The sequence below is a fragment of the Oncorhynchus mykiss genome, chromosome 4 (assembly GCF_057628025.1).
Source record: "Oncorhynchus mykiss isolate SJ-2025 chromosome 4, ASM5762802v1, whole genome shotgun sequence".
NCBI lineage: Eukaryota > Metazoa > Chordata > Actinopteri > Salmoniformes > Salmonidae > Oncorhynchus > Oncorhynchus mykiss.
The window spans coordinates 35,719,105-35,740,463 of NC_143025.1; the positions used below are offsets into that span (position 1 = coordinate 35,719,105).

Here is a 21,359-nt window from a genome sequence, read left to right on the forward strand (position 1 = left end):
TCTCAGGGTGCGCTTGAAAGATGGCATCAGACACTGAAGTCTATGCTACGTAAATATTGTTTGGAATCTGAGAAAGATTGGGATGAGGGAGTTCCTCTAGTTTTGTTTGCTGCTTGTGAAACTGTGCAGGAGACCCTAGGTTTCAGCCCGGCTGAACTACTGTTTGGTCACACAGTGAGAGGACCAATGAAAGTCCTTAAAGAACAGTTCTTGTCTCAAGAGTTGTGTACAGGAGACGAGAATGTGTTGGACTACGTTAGTCGCTTTCGTGAGTGCCTACACCAAGCTTGTGCTCTCGCAAAGGAAGCTCTGTCTTCCTCACAGAGGAGCATGAAAAGACACTATGATAAAGAGGCTGTTTCTCGTCCACTACAGCCAGGTGACCAAGTACCTGTTCCAGGATCTTCACTGTCAGCTCGTTTCTCTGGTCCTTATTGAATTGAAAAGAAAATAAGTGAAACTGACAATATGCTTCAAACTCCTGATAGACAACGCCAATCTCGTGTGTGTCACATTAACATGTTGAAAGCATACCACACCCGACCCATCACACAGTTAGATAGTTCAAAAACAGAGGAAGGTACTGCTGTCTCCTCTGCTACTTCTGCTATGATAGTGGACTGTCATATTGATGATGTTGTTGGAGATGGATTGGAGTTGCGCAATACTCAGCAGCAGTGTGTTACAGTGCCTTGCGAAAGTATTCGGCCCCCTTGAACTTTGCGACCTTTTGCCACATTTCAGGCTTCAAACATAAAGATATAAAACTGTATTTTTTTGTGAAGAATCAACAACAAGTGGGACACAATCATGAAGTGGAGCGACATTTATTGGATATTTCAAACTTTTTTAACAAATCAAAAACTGAAAAATTGGGCGTGCAAAATTATTCAGCCCCCTTAAGTTAATACTTTGTAGCGCCACCTTTTGCTGTGATTACAGCTGTAAGTCGCTTGGGGTATGTCTCTATCAGTTTTGCACATCGAGAGACTGAATTTTTTTTCCATTCCTCCTTGCAAAACAGCTTGAGCTCAGTGAGGTTGGATGGAGAGCATTTGTGAACAGCAGTTTTCAGTTCTTTCCACAGATTATCGATTGGATTCAGGTCTGGACTTTGACTTGGCCATTCTAACACCTGGATATGTTTATTTTTGAAGCATTCCATTGTAGATTTTGCTTTATGTTTTGGATCATTGTCTTGTTGGAAGACAAATCTCCGTCCCAGTCTCAGGTCTTTTGCAGACTCCATCAGGTTTTCTTCCAGAATGGTCCTGTATTTGGCTCCATCCATCTTCCCATCAATTTTAACCATCTTCCCTGTCCCTGCTGAAGAAAAGCAGGCCCAAACCATGATGCTGCCACCGCCATGTTTGACAGTGGGGATGGTGTGTTCAGCTGTGTTGCTTTTACGCCAAACATAACGTTTTGCATTGTTGCCAAAAAGTTCAATTTTGGTTTCATCTGACCAGAGCACCTTCTTCCACATGTTTGGTGTGTCTCCCAGGTGGCTTGTGGCAAACTTTAAACAACACTTTTTATGGATATCTTTAAGAAATTGCTTTCTTCTTGCCACTCTTCCATAAAGGCCAGATTTGTGCAATATGCGACTGATTGGTGTCCTATGGACAGAGTCTCCCACCTCAGCTGTAGATCTCTGCAGTTCATCCAGAGTGATCATGGGCCTCTTGGCTGCATCTCTGATCAGTCTTCTCCTTGTATGAGCTGAAAGTTTAGAGGGACGGCCAGGTCTTGGTAGATTTGCAGTGGTCTGATACTCCTTCCATTTCAATATTATCGCTTGCACAGTGCTCCTTGGGATGTTTAAAGCTTGGGAAATCTTTTTGTATCCAAATCCGGCTTTAAACTTCTTCACAACAGTATCTCGGACCTGCCTGGTGTGTTCCTTGTTCTTCATGATGCTCTCTGCGCTTTTAACGGACCTCTGAGACTATCACAGTGCAGGTGCATTTATACGGAGACTTGATTACACACAGGTGGATTGTATTTATCATCATTAGTCATTTAGGTCAACATTGGATCATTCAGAGATCCTCACTGAACTTCTGGAGAGAGTTTGCTGCACTGAAAGTAAAGGGGCTGAATAATTTTGCACGCCCAATTTTTCAGTTTTTGATTTGTTAAAAAAGTTTGAAATATCCAATAAATGTCGTTCCACTTCATGATTGTGTCCCACTTGTTGTTGATTCTTCACAAAAAAATACAGTTTTATATCTTTATGTTTGAAGCCTGAAATGTGGCAAAAGGTCGCAAAGTTCAAGGGGGCCGAATACTTTCGCAAGGCACTGTAGATTGCCCAACTCAGAAATGCTGCTGTCTATCCAGTCAGGTCTGGTTCATTTAACGGATGTACAGGCCAATGATATTGTGAGGCTACTACACAGTTTTCCATGTCTCTTTAATGGCATTCCTACTCGCACAAACGTGTTGGAACATTACATTAATGTTGGAAATGCTACATCTATCAAGCAACACCCATATTGTATCAACGTTTCCAAGAGGAAGATAATGAGGGATGAGGTAAAATATTTGTTGGAGAATGACCTGGCTACGCCAAGTTCAAGCCCTTGGAGTTCTCCTTGCATTCTGGTTCCTAAACCTGATGGTACGTCCAGGTTATGTACGGATTATCGAACGGTAAATTCTGTCACAATGCCAGATTCGTTCCCGTTACCCAGACTGGACAACTGTATCGACACTATTGGTGCTGCTAAGTATGTAACTAAGTTGGACCTCTTAAAAGGTTACTGACAGGTTCCGTTAACTTCACGTGCTTCTGAAGATTTCTGCCTTTGTGACCCCAGACAGCTTCCTACAGTACTCAGTCATGGCTTTTGGGATGCGAAATGCACCAGCCACTTTCCAACGACTGGTTAACTCCGTATTAGCTGGTGTTCCTAATTGTAGTGCATACCTTGATGACCTAGTGATTTATTCGTCTGAGTGGTCAGATCATGTTGACTCTCTAAGGGTAGTATGTGAACGGTTGGCAGCTGCTTCTCTAACCTTGAACTTGGCAAAGTGCGAGTTTGGGAAGGCTACTGTTACCTATCTCGGTAAAGAGGTTGGCCATGGACAGGTGCGCCCTGTTGATGCCAAGGTCTTGGCTATAACTGCATTCCCTGCACCTACCACCAGACGAGAGCTACGCCGCTTTTTAGGGATGGTTGGCTACTACCGTAGCTTCTGTAAAAATGTATCTGCGGTAGTTGCTCCATTGACCGATTTGCTCAGCCCGGCTAGATCATTTGTGTGGTCCCCTGATTGTAAGAGAGCTTTTGAATCTGCGAAAGCACTCTTATGTAGTACCCCTGTACTTGATGCTCCGGATTTTGAACAACCATTCAAACTTGAGGTAGATGCTAGTGCCAGAGGTGCTGGTGCTGTTCTGCTGCAGCAGGACAAGAGTGGAGTGGATCATCCCGTTTGTTATTTTTCACGTAAATGTAATAAATGTCAAGCAAACTATGCGACAATAGAACAAGAAGTTATTGCTTTGTTGTTGGCTCTGCAATACTTTGAAGTATATATTGGTTCCAGTGCCCTACCAGTGATTGTATATACTGACCATAACCCCTTAGTTTTTCTCCACCGGATGTACAACCAGAACCAGCGCCTTATGCGTTGGGCGCTGATTGTACAAAATTATAATTTGGAGATCGGCCACAAAAAGGGTTCTGATAATGTGTTGGCAGATGCTTTGTCTCGTGTGTAAAAATGATTTTTGTATGTTTTGTAAGGTTGACTTTGTTGTTGTTCTTGTGGGTTATTCATTGAAATACTGTGGTCGCAATCCCTAGGGTTGCTCTTTTAAGGGTGGGAGTGTTATGGATACCAGTATTCTGTGTGTGTATCCTGTGTGTGTGTGTGTGTATCCTGTGTTCTTTTCTCTCCTTCTCCCTTCACAGGTGAAAATCATCACTCCCCAATCAGTCACCAATCAATCATCAATCAGAAGACACACCTCCTCCTGTTTCCTACCCAATCACAGTTCCTTTCCCTTGGTTTAAAAACCCTGTCAGTTGTTTGCTCTAGATCTCAATCTCTCTGTAAATGCCATGTCTGTAGATCTCTCTGGTTCACTCTCTTTATGTATTGAGCTATCTTTTGTTTGAGCACCTCCATAGCACTTTGTCATCACCTGTGAGTATTGTTTTTGGCTATGTTTGTTTGTTTGCTGGTGGGAAAAGGGGAAACCAAGACAAGTCGCCCATGGGCATACACTACCCGTAGGTAAACTTTGTTAAATACACTAGTTAGAACTGGGCGGACCACCCACTGTATTTTTGGTTAGTTAGTTAGCTGTTGTTAAAATAGGCTAGTCTAGCTTAGGGGTGTTTTGGATGCTTATGGTTTCTTTCCTTGGGTCCAGCTCAGCCCCTTCCTGCTCCCCCCATTACCGTGTGTTTACAAATCAATCCTGAGTTTGACGGTAGATTTCAGTTGTCGTAATTATTTCGTTCTCACTTTTACTTTGTCACTATTAGAATTTGCATGAGTTGTTACGGGTCTCAATACCCCCCCCCCTCCCCCCCACGTAACACATGGTCTCAACAGTGCACTTCAGGTACAGTGTAGGCATCAAGTAGATTTATAGGATAGTGCATATATATATCACATAGAGTTAGGCTTCAGAACCAAGTGCACGATTAGTTTGTGTGTATATATATTTTGTTCAGTGTAGGCCTCTACTTGAATGCATATTCTCCAAGCTACCTCTATCCTAAATGTTACTTTTATGTTCAGTGGGAATGAATCACACGACTGCTATACAGTTGTTAGTGAATGTTGCACTGAAATGTCACAATGACAATGTTACGATGAATATTGCACTAAAGTACAAGTTCAAATGTTACAAAATTATTGTTTCAATACATGTTGCACTAAAATAACAATGTTGAAATACGTTGATGGTTGTTTTTTTTGTCTTTGCTCTGTGTTCATATCGGTGTTGTGTAAGGGTTTTAGAAATGTGACATAGTCACACTAGAACGTGACGGGTCATTCTAGAGGCAATGCTGGGGACTGCCAGTGACAGAGTTTTAAATGTGTTAATAACTGGGCTGGGATATATCAGAAGTTTGACGACTGCATAGGAGAAATGCGTTAATTCAGTATACATCACATTATCCCACCGGTCACAATTGTGAGCGACAATAAAACACACTTCACCTACTTTCCCATAAATGTCAAATGATTGATTATTTCAAAGGGTTACTAATGACATATGATTTGGATATTTTCATGTGTGGGAGGAAATGGGGATTAAATGGGTTAAGTCTATGGTGTCAATCATTTTGTCTTTTGCCATTTCTGTTAATTTTCTGATTTTAAATGGATACATTAAGTTCTTAACCAAAAACAAAGGTTCTGTAATATTAACAGTGACGTAAATTGTGGAGACCAAATACATTGTTCAATTTCAACTTATTAATAGGGAACATTTTAGTTACTTGGTGCAAGGGTGACAATATTTTTGGCAACGGCTGTAGCTTGATGGGTATAACAGCTGTTAAACGTGTGGTGACAGTTGGGGGTCAGTGGATGATAGAACTTCTCTCCTTCCCTCCATCCAAGCCTCTCTACATCCCTCCCTCCATCCAAGCCTCCATCTCCTCTCCTGTCACAATCACTAACCCTGCACCAGATACTATTCCCTGCCTCAAACTCCACATTAACAAAACATGTCCATTTCAACTCCCACATACTATACCATACATGCTCCAATAACTACCCCTCAGACGACAGCAACCAGTTACAGTTGTAAAGCCATTTTCAACCCCCTTCATTATATTGTTATTAAACATGACCCTCAGCTCTGTCCCCAGTGTCTGCTAACACAGCCTGCATCCCAAATGGCACTTTATTCCCCAGGTAGTGCACTATTTTGGGCTCTGGTCAAAAGTAGTGCACTAAATAGGGAGTTGGGTGTCATTTGGGATACAGATATATAGAGAACAGGGTGTCATTTGCAGAGAGGAGCTGGTTGCTTAGCGCTGCTCTGGTCACCCCGACAACCCCCAGAAGGTGATGCCTTTCTCTCGCCCGGGTGGCGGGGCTGGGTATTAAGGGGGAGGGGCCGTGGTGCCATTGTTCACTACCAGCTCCTCTGACACCACCACGGAAATCATATCAAATCAATTGGCCACGCCCTGAAAAGCCAATATGGTGCCCATAAACAGGCCCTAAGGGAACAGTGACCCATCACATGCACAAACACTATAACGACACACACAAGCGGACCCACGTGCACATGCGCACGCACACACACACACACACACACAGACCCCACAACAATGTTATGAGCTACTGTAGATAGCTGTGTTGAGTTGTGTTGCATTGTGAATACAGTAAGTAAGCACTGATGTGCTAGGCTACACTGTCGATCCTTTCCACCTGCATGTATCCACCATGCAACATTAAGACCGAAGAGAAGTCCTGATGAATATATCCACCCAGTCACACACAGCAGATTCATTACAGTCAGAGTAGAATAGCAGAGGAGAAGAGATCCACTCAAAAGCCAACCTCCTTCAGCCCCTTATCCACCAGTAATGGTAGGGCCATTTTCACTGTTTGAAGCCATTTACACATATACTGTAACATAACATCCATCCTTGTGTGTGTGTGAGGGGGCAGACGGACGGGCCCTGGACAAATGTGCACTTCGGGATACAGACATACAGCAACACATCAGCATAGATTAGTGGGTTTATGGAAGATTAGCCAGACAAGAGGTGGATCACCGCATACAATTACTGTATATATAGAAACACTATGAATTATAGGATCTCTGTAGCTCATCGGGCATGATTTTATAACTGAACAAATGAAGGATGTTTTTCGACATAGATCACTACTGTACTTAACTATATTTTGACACTCAAGGGAGGAGGCGGAGTGTGCATATACAACTACGTACAGTACATATACACTATCACATACAAAACATATAGAACCTTGAATGGTGTTACTCTTTTGCAACATTGTGCAACACGTGACATGAGAACCTGAGAGACCGGCTAGACTACACACAGGGGATGGCATGCTGTCATTGATAAATATGAATTTGTCCTGGTAAATAAAGGTTAAATAAATCTGGGACGTTGTCTGTGGAGAGGGATGGAGAGGAAAAGACATTGACGATTCTCAGTGGTGGAAAAAGTAACCAATTGCCATACTTGAGTAAAAGTAAAGATACCTTAATAGAAAATTACTCAAGTAAAAGTGAAAGTCACCCAGTAAAATACTACTGAGTATTTGATTTGAAATATACTTAAGTATCAAAAGTAAAAGTAAAAGTATAAAACATTTCAAATTCCTTATATTAAGCAAACCAGACGGCACCATTTTCTTGTTTTTATTTTATTTACGGATAGCCAGGGGCACAATCTAACATTCCAACATAATTTACAAACGAAACATTTGTGTTTAGTGAGTCCGCCAGATCAGAGGCAACAGACCAGGGATGTTCTCTAGATAAGTGCATGAATTTGACCATTTTCCTGTCCTGCTAAGCATTCGAGTACTTTTAGGTTTGAGAGAAAATGTATTGAGTAAAAATAACATTTTCTTTAGGAAAGTAGTAAAGTCAAAGTCAAAAATATAAATAGTAAAGTACAGATTCCCCAAAAAACTACTTAAGCAGTACTTTCAATTATTTTGACTTAAGTACTTCACACCACTGACGATTCCACGCCTCATAATCTGTTGTTTTCCTGTATCCTGTGTTAAACCTGTGATTTCTTCCAATTATCACCTTCTGCACTCTGAAAACACCCTACAAAGCACCACACACTCCTATGCTTCACACACACACACGGAGCTGTGGTGTTAAAAAAGTACTTGTTTTTTTCGGATGCAGAGCTAGGTCTTTATCCTATTAACAGCCCAGGCCAAGGCATTCAGCTATGTAACTCCGTTAGACACCACATGCTAACTAAGGCATGGTAGGTTTCACGCAGAGTTACCACACAAAGGCAATCTCAATGCATGTGTGTGTGTGTGTGTGTGTGTGTGTGTGTGTGTGGTGGACAATCTCCAGCAGCAGGCAGTATATGGTAGCCTGTCTCTCTGTGTCTCATTATAATAAATGGTTGTGTGATAATGCTGCTGCAGTATACATTACTACATCTAAGGTGGCCTTGTGTATGGATGGTGTAAGGTTGTTTTATGCTTCATAGTTAGGCCTATGTTTCATACAATGTTTGAGGTTGTTTTATGGTGAGGTAAAGGTACTATATGACCGTGACAAGTGGCTAGTTCTAAACAGAGAAGGTCGGGGAAGGGGGTAGGCGGTTGCGGAGGGGGTAGGGGTTAGGAGTTTGATAGGGGTAAGTGGTTTTGACAGACAGGAGACTGTAAATACAAACAGAGCTAATCATTATAGGTCAGCTGTCATGTTACAGACCTGACTTTGATTCCAGGCCGGACACACACAAACACACACACTCCTGACCCCGATAACAATAAATGGTTATGCCAGACGGGTGGTATAATATAGCCTACACACACAGAGATGCAAAGGCAGACACACATGGAGAAAGGTTGTTTGTCAGGCTGATACCACATGGGTTGGATTAACAATGACATGGATACAGGTTGTCTGAAACGTGTCCCCTAGAAATCCTCTCAGAAGAAACCAGTCCACCCCTCTGAACCGCAAGAGCAAAACATATGTGGTAGTTAGGAATGTTGCTGCCACACACACACACACCCGCACGCAGAGACACACCGACGCCCAAAACAGCATGACGGACATCGACTGCTAACGGTCACTGACGGTGGACAGAGAATGGGGAGCTGGGAGGGTGAGAAAGTGAGGCGTAAAATGTCATTACAGATGAATGTGCTGTACTCGCTTTTCCCCCCACCCTTGAACACAACCCAGAGTGTGTCACTGACTCTGTGTGTGTGAGAGCCTATAGAGACACTGTCAACACAGATTAAAACAGAAACTCTCTGTGCCTCTAACACTGTAATGAACTCTCCTTATCTCCCGCCGCTTCCCTCTCTGAGGTCGAGAAATGGTTGTGCCTGTTGTCCGTGTGTGTATGTCTTCATGATGTGGATGGAGATCTAACAGTCTGTGACAGGCCTAAACGCCACTGACAAGCCCGACTGATTACATTTCCTCTCCATTAACTATTCGGTTCACTACTTTAGACCAAGACCTGTAGAGCTCTGGTCAAAGGTAGCACTATATAGGGAGCCATTTGGGATGCAAACAGACTGGTCTGTCTGTCAGTCAGTCAGTCAGTCAGTGAGAGAGAGAGAGAGAGAGAGAGAGAGACCAGCCAGGGAGGAGAACACACATGCCTGATCATACTGGGTTTTATCTGTCAGTCATAGTACGACTACATTTCTGTGTGACCGACTGCATCAATTCTGTCTTATGTAGCAACATTTTAAACGTTGATTTATGAATTGGATAAAAGTAGAGACTCAAAGCTGGAAAATTGTATATTATACACTGCAGTTGAGGAACAATGGGAAAGTATTTCTGCTTTGAAAGTTGATCAACTTTGTAACCCACTTTTGAGAAAATGTCCCTTGAATATTTTGGTACACCTACTGGAGAGCTCTTCTTTGTCTACACCCATTCAGCATCGTCCACACTCTCTTAAGCCTTCGCCCCACCCATCTCTTTAAGGATTCATATGTGAGGCTATGTACTAAACAAACAGAGAGATTAGTTAAGTGAACAACCAAAGATTTCCAGACTAAATGCGGTACAAGTAATAGCCTACAATAAGGAAAAACTCCAGGTAAAAATACACTTATCTAGTCCTTGGCCTATATCCTAATCTGACTTTGGTGCAGGTCATGTTGTTCTTCACATTACCGTCTCTGGTAAACACACACTGTCAAAGAAAATCTAAGTTTATTTGTCACATGCACAGGATACAGAAGGTATCAACGGTACAGTGAAATGGTTATTTGCTTAGTAGCAAAATCAAAAACAGAAAGTGTCCAGATAAAAATATTTAATCTTTATTAGATGACACTTACACAACACACTAAATTGATGGGTCATGTGAAGGAAATGCTATAATCACCCCCAGCCACATCTAACTAAGTGGATGGGTCACTATTGTCTAGACATGTACACATGTTGATGAAATACAATAGATGGCCGTAATCACCCCCAGACACACCTGGCTAACTTGATGGGTAATGTAATCATCTGGTAAAATTGAGTATTTTGTAGCCCGCTAGCTAAACAATGAACCGGTATAATGCCAACTCATACCACTACCAATACGAACAATCTGCAGGTAGCTAAAGAGCTAACCAACTAGGTTCTATGTTAGCTAGCTAACATTAGGCTATAACTGGCTTCTGATTCAAATAATATTTCTATACAGATCATACGGAGTGGCAGCGTTTCCTAGTGGTTAGAGCGTTGGACTAGTAACCAAAAGGTTACAAGGTCGAATCCCTGAGCTGACAAGGTACAAATCTATCATTCTGCCACTGAACAAGGCAGTTAACCCACTGTTCCTAGGCAGTCATTGAAATTAAGAATTTGTTCTTAACTGACTTGCTTAGCTAGCGAGCCAGCAAGCTAAAGTTTGCTAACTAACAGTACGCTTAACTTGCAATGAAAATGACTTTCTGACATGAGAAACGTATAATATCTGAAAATGTAGCTAGACTAAATACAGGGCATCAATGTTGTTGAGAAAAGTAGCAAAACTTTTGTAGTTCTCGATGGCTAACGTTATATCGCTCAAAAACGGCGCTGTAGAAAATACTATCAACACATACTGAACAACTCACGCTATTGACAGAAGCATGCTACATTGCAGATCAATCCAAACTCATCTCCCGGCATTTCCTGCCCATCCCTTATCTCAGCCAATCATGGCTAGCAGGAAGGTTCCTGCCTTTTTCCGTGGCTAAACCAACTATGCTCGTAATGTAACAATTTTGATGTATTTATGGATGGAATACAAGTTTGTTATTAAAGCACAAGAAAGTTCACATGTTTCAGAAGTCATTTCTGGCAACATTTTGATAGAAAATAAATGATTACGTTCAAATGTCTTTCCTGTGAAGTAGTGACGTGCGACATACACCTAGTTTCCTGAAACAAATCACATATCTGCATTTTAGTATATATGGTAGGAGCTGAGAAGCAGTGGAGAGGAAAGGAGATGGTTTTTACAAACATCTAAAATATTCACAGGAGCTGGACAAAAATGTAATCAAATACATTGAGGAAAGAGCAATGTCCGCTCACTGTTTTCCTGCACTTTTGGAAAACAGTGAGAGGAAATTCCCTTATATTCTTTCTCTCTCTCGCCATTAAACACACAACCTTCAGAGGGTCAGTAAGTCACATTAGGAGTTTAAATAAGGATAAGGACAGATACTCAGAGTAGACAGACAGACAGAGACAGACAGACAGACAGACAGACAATAGCTGCACTGCACACACCATTGCTCGCGAAGGCACACACACTCAACACACAAACAGACGCACATACACACGTACGCATGCACACACACACATATGCATGCAGCCACACAAACATTCATGATCCTCTAAGACACAGGATCTATCCAAAAAAGGAGGTAATGAAAAAACAGGAACAGAGATAGACAGAGGACTATGGACATGAAAATGAAGTCGAAGAAACACACACACACACACACACACACACACACACACACACACACACACACACACACACACACACACACACACACACACACACACACACACAGGGTCATCATAGTGCACCAACGAGCCAAACTCCTGATCCTCACTCCCCCTGACTGGCATTCCTTAGATACTTGTAGAGGTCTGCGTGGCACGGCTGGTGTTTCTCAGTAAGTCGGACACACACACACACAGACATATAATAAGAACCAGACCCAGTCCAAAGACAAAACCCCTCTTACATGCACACACACACACACTCTCTGCCTGGTTGTTGTGCATGGTACTTTGAGTAGAGTTCATGGTGAACGCTGAACTGTAACTGGCTCTGCTCTGTGGTAGCTCTGCGGTCACTAACCGTCTCCTGCACTCCCATCAACTCTCACTGACCGTGAAAAGACCACTGGGACCTCCCTATCACTCTAGTGCGGTTCAACCACTGACAAACCAACCGCTGTGATTATACCTCAAAACAGAAACCGCCCAGGGCAGGGAGAGAGCACGGAGCAAGTCTCAGAGGAAAACAAAGAAAGAGGAGAAAGTATATGATGGGATGGAGAAGGAAATAGAACAGGATTTTAAGTTGACGGCTGTTGATCTACTAGGAAACGGTCTCAAAGGAGAGAGGGGAAAATATGGAGGGATAGAGGGGAGAAAAGAGGGATGTGTTTTCATTGATCGCAGATGGTCGAGTCCTCTAATCAGACATGTGGAGTGATTGTGTTTGACAGGAGCCCCTCCCTCCTCTGTTAGCTAGTTCCCCTGAAGACCTGCGCCAGCACTTCCTACTACCCACGCTAACACGTGTCACACACTATGCCTCACATACATACTACTCCATTCTCTCAGAGAGAGAGAGAGAGAGAGAGATCTTTGTCTCCAGTCTCAAAATATGTGTAGCATTCACCCCAGCTGCCCAGGCAAGGCGAGTGAACCCCCCCAAGCTTTGGGTTCCCCCTGGAGGTCGGGCCCCCCAGATAGCATATGAACATGTCATAAGCCATAACAAAAAAATATGAATTTGCTTTAAACTACAAAATGTATGGACCTTGTGGGGGGGGGGGGGTGCACGAAACTGCGCTACGCCACTGAGACAGAGACAGTGGCAAATGGGGTTGAGCGTAACTGGGACAATCTCGCACACAGAGAAGAGAGGGACAGCAGAGAGAGAGAGAGAGAGAGAGAGAGAGAGAGAGAGAGAGGAAATAGAGAAAAGAAAGAAGGGAGATAGTGAGGTCAAGCATGAATCAAATCAGTGTCTTCTGATTCCCAAGAGGCAGTGCAGTTGTGTGTGGAATTTACACATGTGTGTATTTGTGTGAATGAATTGAGAGGATGCCACTGCACAACACACTGACTAGCTGACCGTAATACAATCGCTCTATCTCGCTCAGTCTGTCACTCTTTCGCTCTCTCCATAGGGGCGGCAGGGTAGCCTAGTGGTTAGAGCATTGGACTAGTAACCGAAAGGTTGCAAGTTCGAATCCCCAAACTGACAAAGTACAAATCTGTTGTTCTGCTCCTGAATAGGCAGTTAACCCACTGTTCCTAGGCCGTGATTGAAAATAAGAATTTGTTCTTAACTGACTTGCCTAGTTAAATAAAAAATAAAAAAATCTCTGTCTTTCTCTCTCACATGCACACTTCTCCATTACTGGGAAGGATGAGCATGGTTCGAGTCAGCCTACCCCTAGTCTCTGTCACCAGGGTAATCAGGTGAATCACAATGACAGTCATGGTCACATCAAGCATTAATCTCCACAACAACTCCAAAAACAGCCCCAAAATTCCCACATGCCTATTTCTAAAGAGTGTTGTGGTCAAATGATTGTCACGACTTCTGCCGAGGTCGATGCCTCTCCTTCTTCGGGTGGTGCTCGGCGATCTATGTTTAATTTTCCATTGGTTTTGTCTGGTCTTCTTACACACCTTACACATCCCATTCATTATATTATGTGTATTTAACCCTCTGTTTCCCCTCATGTCCTTGTCAGAGATTGTTTATTGTTATGTTCATGTTTTATGGATTGGTGTGCGACGGGTTCTTGTACCCATATTTATTTTATTATGGACTTTGATTTTGGAGTTTGTGTTTTAAGTTAATAAAATACTCCATTTATACCAAGTTTGATTCTCCTGTGATTGACTTTCCTGCCACCTACATACACGACGTGACAATGATTCTGCTTCCCCATACAGGGAAGGGTTCAGAGAAAGTCAGCATTGACCAGAGAGTCAACACTGGCTGACCACCATGCCAAAACAAACACGCTGAACCTACAGGAGAGCCAAACCTCCAATTCAGGCCCCATAACTAATACAGACCGCTCAATTAGCTAATGCTGAGGCCAGGCTGAGAATGATAGTCCAGCCTATGAGGCAGCAGTGATCATCATGGGTCAGCAAAACAGAGATATAACCTATTCACCAGCCAGGAACGCCAGATCACCACTAGAAGCAGCAACCACAGAGAATCACAGGAAGACGTGGAAACAAAGACCGTAGGATGTGGCCCATACATGGAGCATCTATGAACTTTCCTCATCCCTCTCTTTCTATTCTTTCACTCTTATCTCTCCATATCTTAATCCTCTCTTTGTCCCTTACCTAACCTCTACTACAGCCTAGCTCCTCTCTCCACCCCTAACACCTTTTTAACCATATATCGCACCCTCCATCCCCCTCCTTCTGATTTGAATTATTGCTTCTCTCCATCCCTTCATTAATAATTGACTCTCTTCCTCCTGCTCCAATTAAATAATTAACTAAGCCTCCAGCCGCCTGTACCCCTCTATTTGTCTGTCTGTCTCTGTCACTCTCTCTCTGTGTGTGTGTGTGTGTGTGTGTGTGTGTGTGTCACTCACTCTGTCTGTTCCTCATTCTATGTTAGTATCTCTCTGTCCCTGTCACTCTCTGTCTGTCCGTATGAAGGCCTGCCTGTATGTGACTGTCTGTCCTGCTATCTGTTTGTCTCTGTCTCACACTGTAAACCCCAAGACATTAACTCAAATACTTCTAGTAAGTTGAACTCAAAGTTAATTAAGTTAAAAATGTTTATGTGGTACTGAATCAACATGAAATGAGAAGTCATATCAACTACATTTTTTAAAGTTATGATAACAAATATATGCTTCTTCCCAACATGCTCTACTGCAGGTTGATCTTTTGGGGAATTGTTTTTCATATCTGTGTTTTTTTCATGTACATTGAGTGAGTGATTATTGCTACACAAAGATTAATAACATACATTTTTCTAAACTACTGAAATGGTTGTTTTAGTTTAAATGGCTTAGGTAGTCTCCTTGCAGTCTGTCTAGCTCTTACAATCACTATGAATGCAGGTTGCAGTTAGCCAACAGTTGGAATGTTTATTTATCTTAACTCTGGCTGGAATCCAACAGCAATCACACTTCACACATCAAGCCAACATAATGTGAGTTGCAGGTAGGGTTGCATTTCCCAAGTAAATTTCCCAAGTTTCCTAAAAACCCCAGTTGGAAGATTCATTGAAATCCTTCAACCAGGATTTTTATGAAAATCTTGGAGTTTTGTCGAAGTTACAGGAATTTTGCAATCTACTTGCAGGCCTGATGTGGCATGTAAACTGTTTCAGGCCTCAAAATAAGGCCATATTAGATAAGTATTGTCGTAAAGACTTTACCCACAATGATAACATTCACCTAGGAACTCCCTTGGTGAAGGCCACAGGAATTAAAATAAACTAATTTAACAACCATGTCTCTGTCACAAATAAATACAGTCATGGCTGGTAACCCTACAATTCACTCGATAAGGCAAGGCACACTCAGAAATTATATTGGAGGCTTGGCATATTGGGGGTGTCACAGTGACTCATTGACTATCAGTTTGAGTAATGACTACAAAACCACTTTAAGTAACTCAAATCAAATCAAATGTATTTATATAGCCCTTCGTACATCAGCTGATATCTCAAAGTGCTGTACAGAAACCCAGCCTAAAACCCCAAACAGCAAGCAATGCAGGTGTAGAAGCACGGTGGCTAGGAAAAACTCCCTAGAAAGGCCAAAACCTAGGAAGAAACCTAGAGAGGAACCAGGCTATGTGGGGTGGCCAGTCCTGTATTAAGTGCAATGGGTTTCCTCAAACGTTTTGAGTAATGACAGCACATTGGGGTTTACAGCGCACTGTGTGTTGTTCCTTCCGTCACCTTCTCCTGTTTTTAAGCATGCTACAATATAGTGTAGGTAACACACACATGCACTAACACCCACACTCACACTCAATACACACTCAGTCAGAGGCATGGTCAAACACTCTACTGCCATGTTATCCTGTCTCTCAGTCTGTTGCACTGTGAGTGTTGCAGTGTTGTCCTGTTTTGGTACACTGGGTGCATGCAGAACTACACACACACACACACACACACACACACACACACACCACTCCGTGACTTAACTGTTGAAAGCCTTTCCCCCACTTGAAACAGATAAAGGATGCCTCCACCCCCTCCTCTCATTGTAAGTTCCCTGTGATTGGTTGACACAGTTTCTCCAACACTAAACCAAGTGTTGGGCTGCATCACTTAGGACACCCTTTTGACCAGACCCCTCTTTTTTAGGTAATATTCACACATAATAATATCAAAGGGATTCCAAGACTTCCTGGATGAGAAAATAACGAGGCAGGAAACAGGAAGAATTTATCTCCAGGCTGTGCCATCTGTATCATGGTTATGTCCCAAATGGCACCTGATTCCTTGCATAGGGCACTACTTTTGACCAGAGCCCTATGGGCCCCATGTACAGAGTAGGGTGCCATTTGGGATACAGGAAGCCCTCTGAGACAAAGAGAACCATGGTCGTACTGGATTGATTCTGTTAACAATGGTGGTTTCAACCAAAACACAAATTTGAACGTTGGCCTTTCAAACTACAACCAAACCAATAAGGTGTCCTCCTGGTGTGTGTGTGTGTGTTTGTGTGTATATACAACCTAATGGCTAATCTCCAACAAAATGATTCAGCAGGACAATCAAAAGCTTATTTAGCACAGGTGACGTTGTAAAACACACACACACGTCTCTCTCGCTTTCCTTCTCCTCTCTCCCTCTCTGTGTTTTACCATGGCACCCTGCCAGAACACTAGCATAAAAAGTCAGAACACAAGTCAGTTTCACAGGAGCCAATGGAAAAGTAAATAAAATAAATAGCCAACAGACTAGAGACGACAACAGGACAGGTAGCACAATACACTCTGAATTAACCATCCTGAACAGACAGACTCACAGCTAGGTCTGCCTCTGTATGCCTCTGGCACTAGTATTAACAACACACACACACACACACACACACACAAAATAGTGAGACCCCGGGTGGGTCATCCTGTCTGTACACACACAAAGGTCATTGATCAGAGGATAGATACAGGCTGACAAGATGAATATAATTTATCACACAGTGTTTCATTTGTATGTGGAGTGTGCGTGTGTGAATGAGTGTGTGGGAAAACACCCACTGTGTGTGTGACGAGGCAGATGGTTTCAGCCCCTTCCACCCCACTGCCCCCAACCCTCACGTCCTCCCCTAATACTCACCTAATCCTCCACCTCCTGATTGTAATGAAACACTCCTCCATATTGTTGCATAGTGCAGAGTGTATACTCCACCCACTGACTGCAAGACTTACCAACGGGCCATTAAAAACTGTAAAATCTTATGTTACCAACGGGCCATTAAAAACTGTAATATCTTATGTTACCAACGGGCCATTAAAAACTGTAATATCTTATGTTTCACCGACTCGTGGCTGAACGACGACATGGATAACATACAGTTGGCTGTTCCAGTAAAAAAAGAATATGTGCATCGGCAAGACAGAACAGCTGCCTCCGGTAAGACAAAGGGTGGCGATCTGTGTCTATTTGTCAATAACAGCTGGTGCATGAAATGTAATATTAGGAAGTCTCGAGGTTTTGCTCGGCAAGAAAGTTTTAATTTATATTTTTTGTAGCTGTCTATTTACCATCACAAAACGATGCTGGCACGAAGCAAACAAGAAAAGGCAAATCCAGAGGTGGCCGGTGACTTTAATGCAGGGAAAATTAAATCCGTTTTACCTCATTTCTACCAGCATGTTACTTGAGCAAACAGATGGAAGAAAAACTCTAGACCACAATTACTCCACACACAGAGACGCGTACAAAGCTCTCCCTCGCCCTCCATTTGGCAAATCTGACCATAATTCTGTCCTTCCAAGCAAAAACAAAAGCAGGAAGTACCAGTGACTCGCTCAATAAGGAAGTGGTCAGATGATGCAGATGCTAAGAATCCCAGCCGCGAGCTGCACAGTGACACGAGGCTACCAGACGAGCTAAATTACTTATATGCGCGCTTCCAGGTAAGCAACACTGAATCATGGATGAGAGCACCAGATGTTCGGGACGATAGTGTGATCATGCACTCCGTAGCCGATGTGAGTAAGACCTTCAAACAGGTCAACATTCACAAGGGCGGATGGCCAGACAAATTACCAGGACGTGTACTCTGAGCATGCACTGACCAACTGGGAAGTGTCTTCACTGACATTTTCAACCTCTCCCTGAGAGATTCTGTAATACCTACATGCTTCAAGCAGACCACCATAGTCCCTGTGCCCAACAACACCAAGGTAACCTGCCTAAAAACCTTCTGACCCATAGCACTCACGTCTGTAGCCATGAAATGCTTTGAAAGGCTGGTCATGGCTCACATCAACACCATCATCCCAGAAACCCTAGACTCACTCCAATTTGCATACCGCACCAACAGAACCACAGATGACGCAATCGTTATTGCACTACACACTGCCCTTTCCCACCTGGACAAAAGCAACACCTACATGAGAATGCTGTTCATTGAATAGAGCTCAGCGTTCAACACCACAGTGCCCTCAAAGATCATCACTAAGCAAAAGACCCTGAAACTAAACACCTCCCTGTGCAACTGGATCCTGGACTTCCTGACGAGATGCCCCCAGGTGGTAAAGGTAGGCAACAAAACATCTGCCACTCTGATCCGCAACACGGGGGCCCCTCAGGAGTGCATGCTTAGTCCCTACCAGTACTCCCTAATCACCCATGACTGCGTGGCAAAGCACGACTCCAACACCATCATTAAGTTTGCCGACGACACAACGGTGGTAGGCCTGATCACAGTCAACGATGAGACAGCCTATAGGGAGGAGGTCAGAGACTTCGTGGACTACAGGAAAAAGGGGGCCGAGCACACCCCCATTCCCATTGACAGGACTTTAGTGGAGTAGGTTGAAAGCTTCAAGTTCCTTGGTGTCCACATCACCAACAAACTAAAATGGTCCAAACACACCAAGACAGTCGTGAAGAGGGCACAACAACGCCTAATCCCCCTCAGGAGACTGAAAAGATTTGGCATGGGTCCTCGGATCCTCAAAAACTTCTACAGATGCACCATCGGGAGCATCCTGACGGGTTGCATCACCGCCTGGTATGGCAAATGCTCGGCCTCTAACCGCAAGGAGCTACAGAGGGTAGTACGTACGGCCCAGTACTTCACTGGGGCCAAGCTTCCTGCCATCCAGGACCTCTATACCAGGTGGTGTCACTGGAAGGCCCTAAACATTGCCAAAGACTCCAGCCACCCTAGTCATAGAATATTCTCACTACTACCGCACGGCAAGCAGTACCAGAGTGCCAAGTTTAGATCCAAAATGCTTCTTAACAGCTTCTACCCATAAGCCATAAGAATGCTGAACAGCTAATCAAATGGCTACCCGGGCTATTTACAATGCCACCCCCCTTTTTTTCACTGCCGCTACTCACTGTTTATTATCTATGCATAGTCACTTTACCCCTACCTACATGTACAAATTACCTCAATTGCCTCAACTAACCTGTACCCCCGCACATTGACTCGGTACCCTGACTCAGAATTGTTATTTTATAGTTTCTCTTTTATTTGTTTTATTTTAGTTTATTTAATAAATATTTTCTTAACTCTTAAGTTTCTTAAGTAAGCATTTCATGGTGAAGTCTACACCTGTTGTATTCAGTGCATGTGACAAATACTGTTTGATTTGATTTGATTACCCAACCCTCAGTCCTGGCCGCAGCTAAAAACATTACGACTCAAATATCACCCAAACATAATATGAAGCTACTCCCAAAACATATCATGTTAGGTTACTCTCCAATAATATCCCCACCCAGAGTTTTAGGTTGTTGTTTGAATCGCCAGCCCTTGTGGTAAAGTAAGGCGTGTATGTGTGTATGTGTATGTGTGTGTGTGTGTGTGTGTGTGTGTGTGTGTGTGTGTGTGTGTGTGTGTGTGTGTGTGTGTGTGTGTGTGTGTGTGTGTGTGTGTGTGTGTGTGTGTGTGTGTGTGTGTGTGTGTGTGTGTACCGGTGAGGAGTGCTTGTCCCTCTCTTAGCTCCTCGTCCACGGCAACACTGTACTCCTCCTGGGAGAAGCCTCGTGAGCATGGCAACGATCCCTGCCTCCATGGCAATGACCCCACGGCCCCTCCGCCCTGCACAGCAATCTGGAGAACAGAGAGGAAGAACAGAAGGGTGTGAGAAAAAATATCAATATAGTCCTGGATAGGTTACACATACTTAAATATGTATGCACTCACTGCACTGTAAAATGCTTTGAAAAAAAGTGTCTACAGAGTAGCTTATATTAAAAGAGTTCACAACGATGTAATAACCACTAATAACTATCATAATAGGCAAGAGAAGTGACATAATAACCACCATCAAATGCAATATATTATATATTATAGGCTGCATAAAAGAGACATAACAGCAACAGTATTTGCACATTAGGAGGGGCCTAGCCCAGCGGCAGACAGACAACTAATATCTAGTTACCTCTCTATGCCCTCCGCCCTACCCCCCTCACAGAACGGCACAATTACATATGTTGTTGTTAAGAGTCCACTCAGGCTGGTGATTGAAGTAATGAGTGTAAGGGTAAGCAGGTAGTATGATTAGACTGAGAAAGACCTCCTGTCGGCGTCCCAAATGGCACCCTATTAGTGCACTACCAATGGGCTCTGGTCAAAAGTGGTGCACTACATAGGGAATAGGGTGCCGTTTGGGATGCAGTCCCTATACAGCACTTCAGAAACGCACCCTCCCTCTTCTCCACCATCATGGTGATCACAGATCTGATATGGCTACACAACTGAAAGCTATGTCTTGGAACCCCTTGCTTGCTTTCACCTACCAGATTGTTTTCAGATCAGTGATTCATTCAGGGAAGATATGGAGGAATAGGGTATTTCAGAAGTATTGAAACATCGGTGTGAAGGCAGAGCACTATCATGGGGAAACCATGAGCCGAGAACAAACCAGACCAGCTCACATCATAGATGTGTGTGTCAAAAAGCTGTAACCCTTGACCTTTCCATGATGTGACCTAACTCATTCATCTCATGCCTATTCTATTCAATTCTAATCAAAACCTCAAATCTGCCAACTCTCTGCAAATCATTCATCTGTCTCTATTTATTTGTATATCTGTTGCTTATCGTAGCCTAATTTCTAACATAAAACATCTCCAAACATGGTTCAAACACTCTCATACTCTTCTAAATTAATACATTAATGCAATGAAGATGCAAAACCAAATAGGTTGGGTAGTAGGGCTGACCCCATTTAGTCGACAGGTCGATTG

At 43.2% G+C, this 21,359-nt stretch overlaps 1 protein-coding gene across 1 annotated transcript in view; it reads right to left on the reverse strand.

Moving 5' to 3' along the window:
- LOC110521744 (cadherin-2) overlaps nt 1–21,359 on the reverse strand; it is an 83,617-nt gene that overhangs the window by 51,638 nt on the left and 10,620 nt on the right. The window contains exon 2 of the mRNA XM_021599575.3: nt 20,082–20,220. Within this exon, the coding sequence (XP_021455250.3) occupies nt 20,082–20,220 (139 nt within the window). The remainder of the gene's footprint in view (nt 1–20,081; nt 20,221–21,359) is intronic.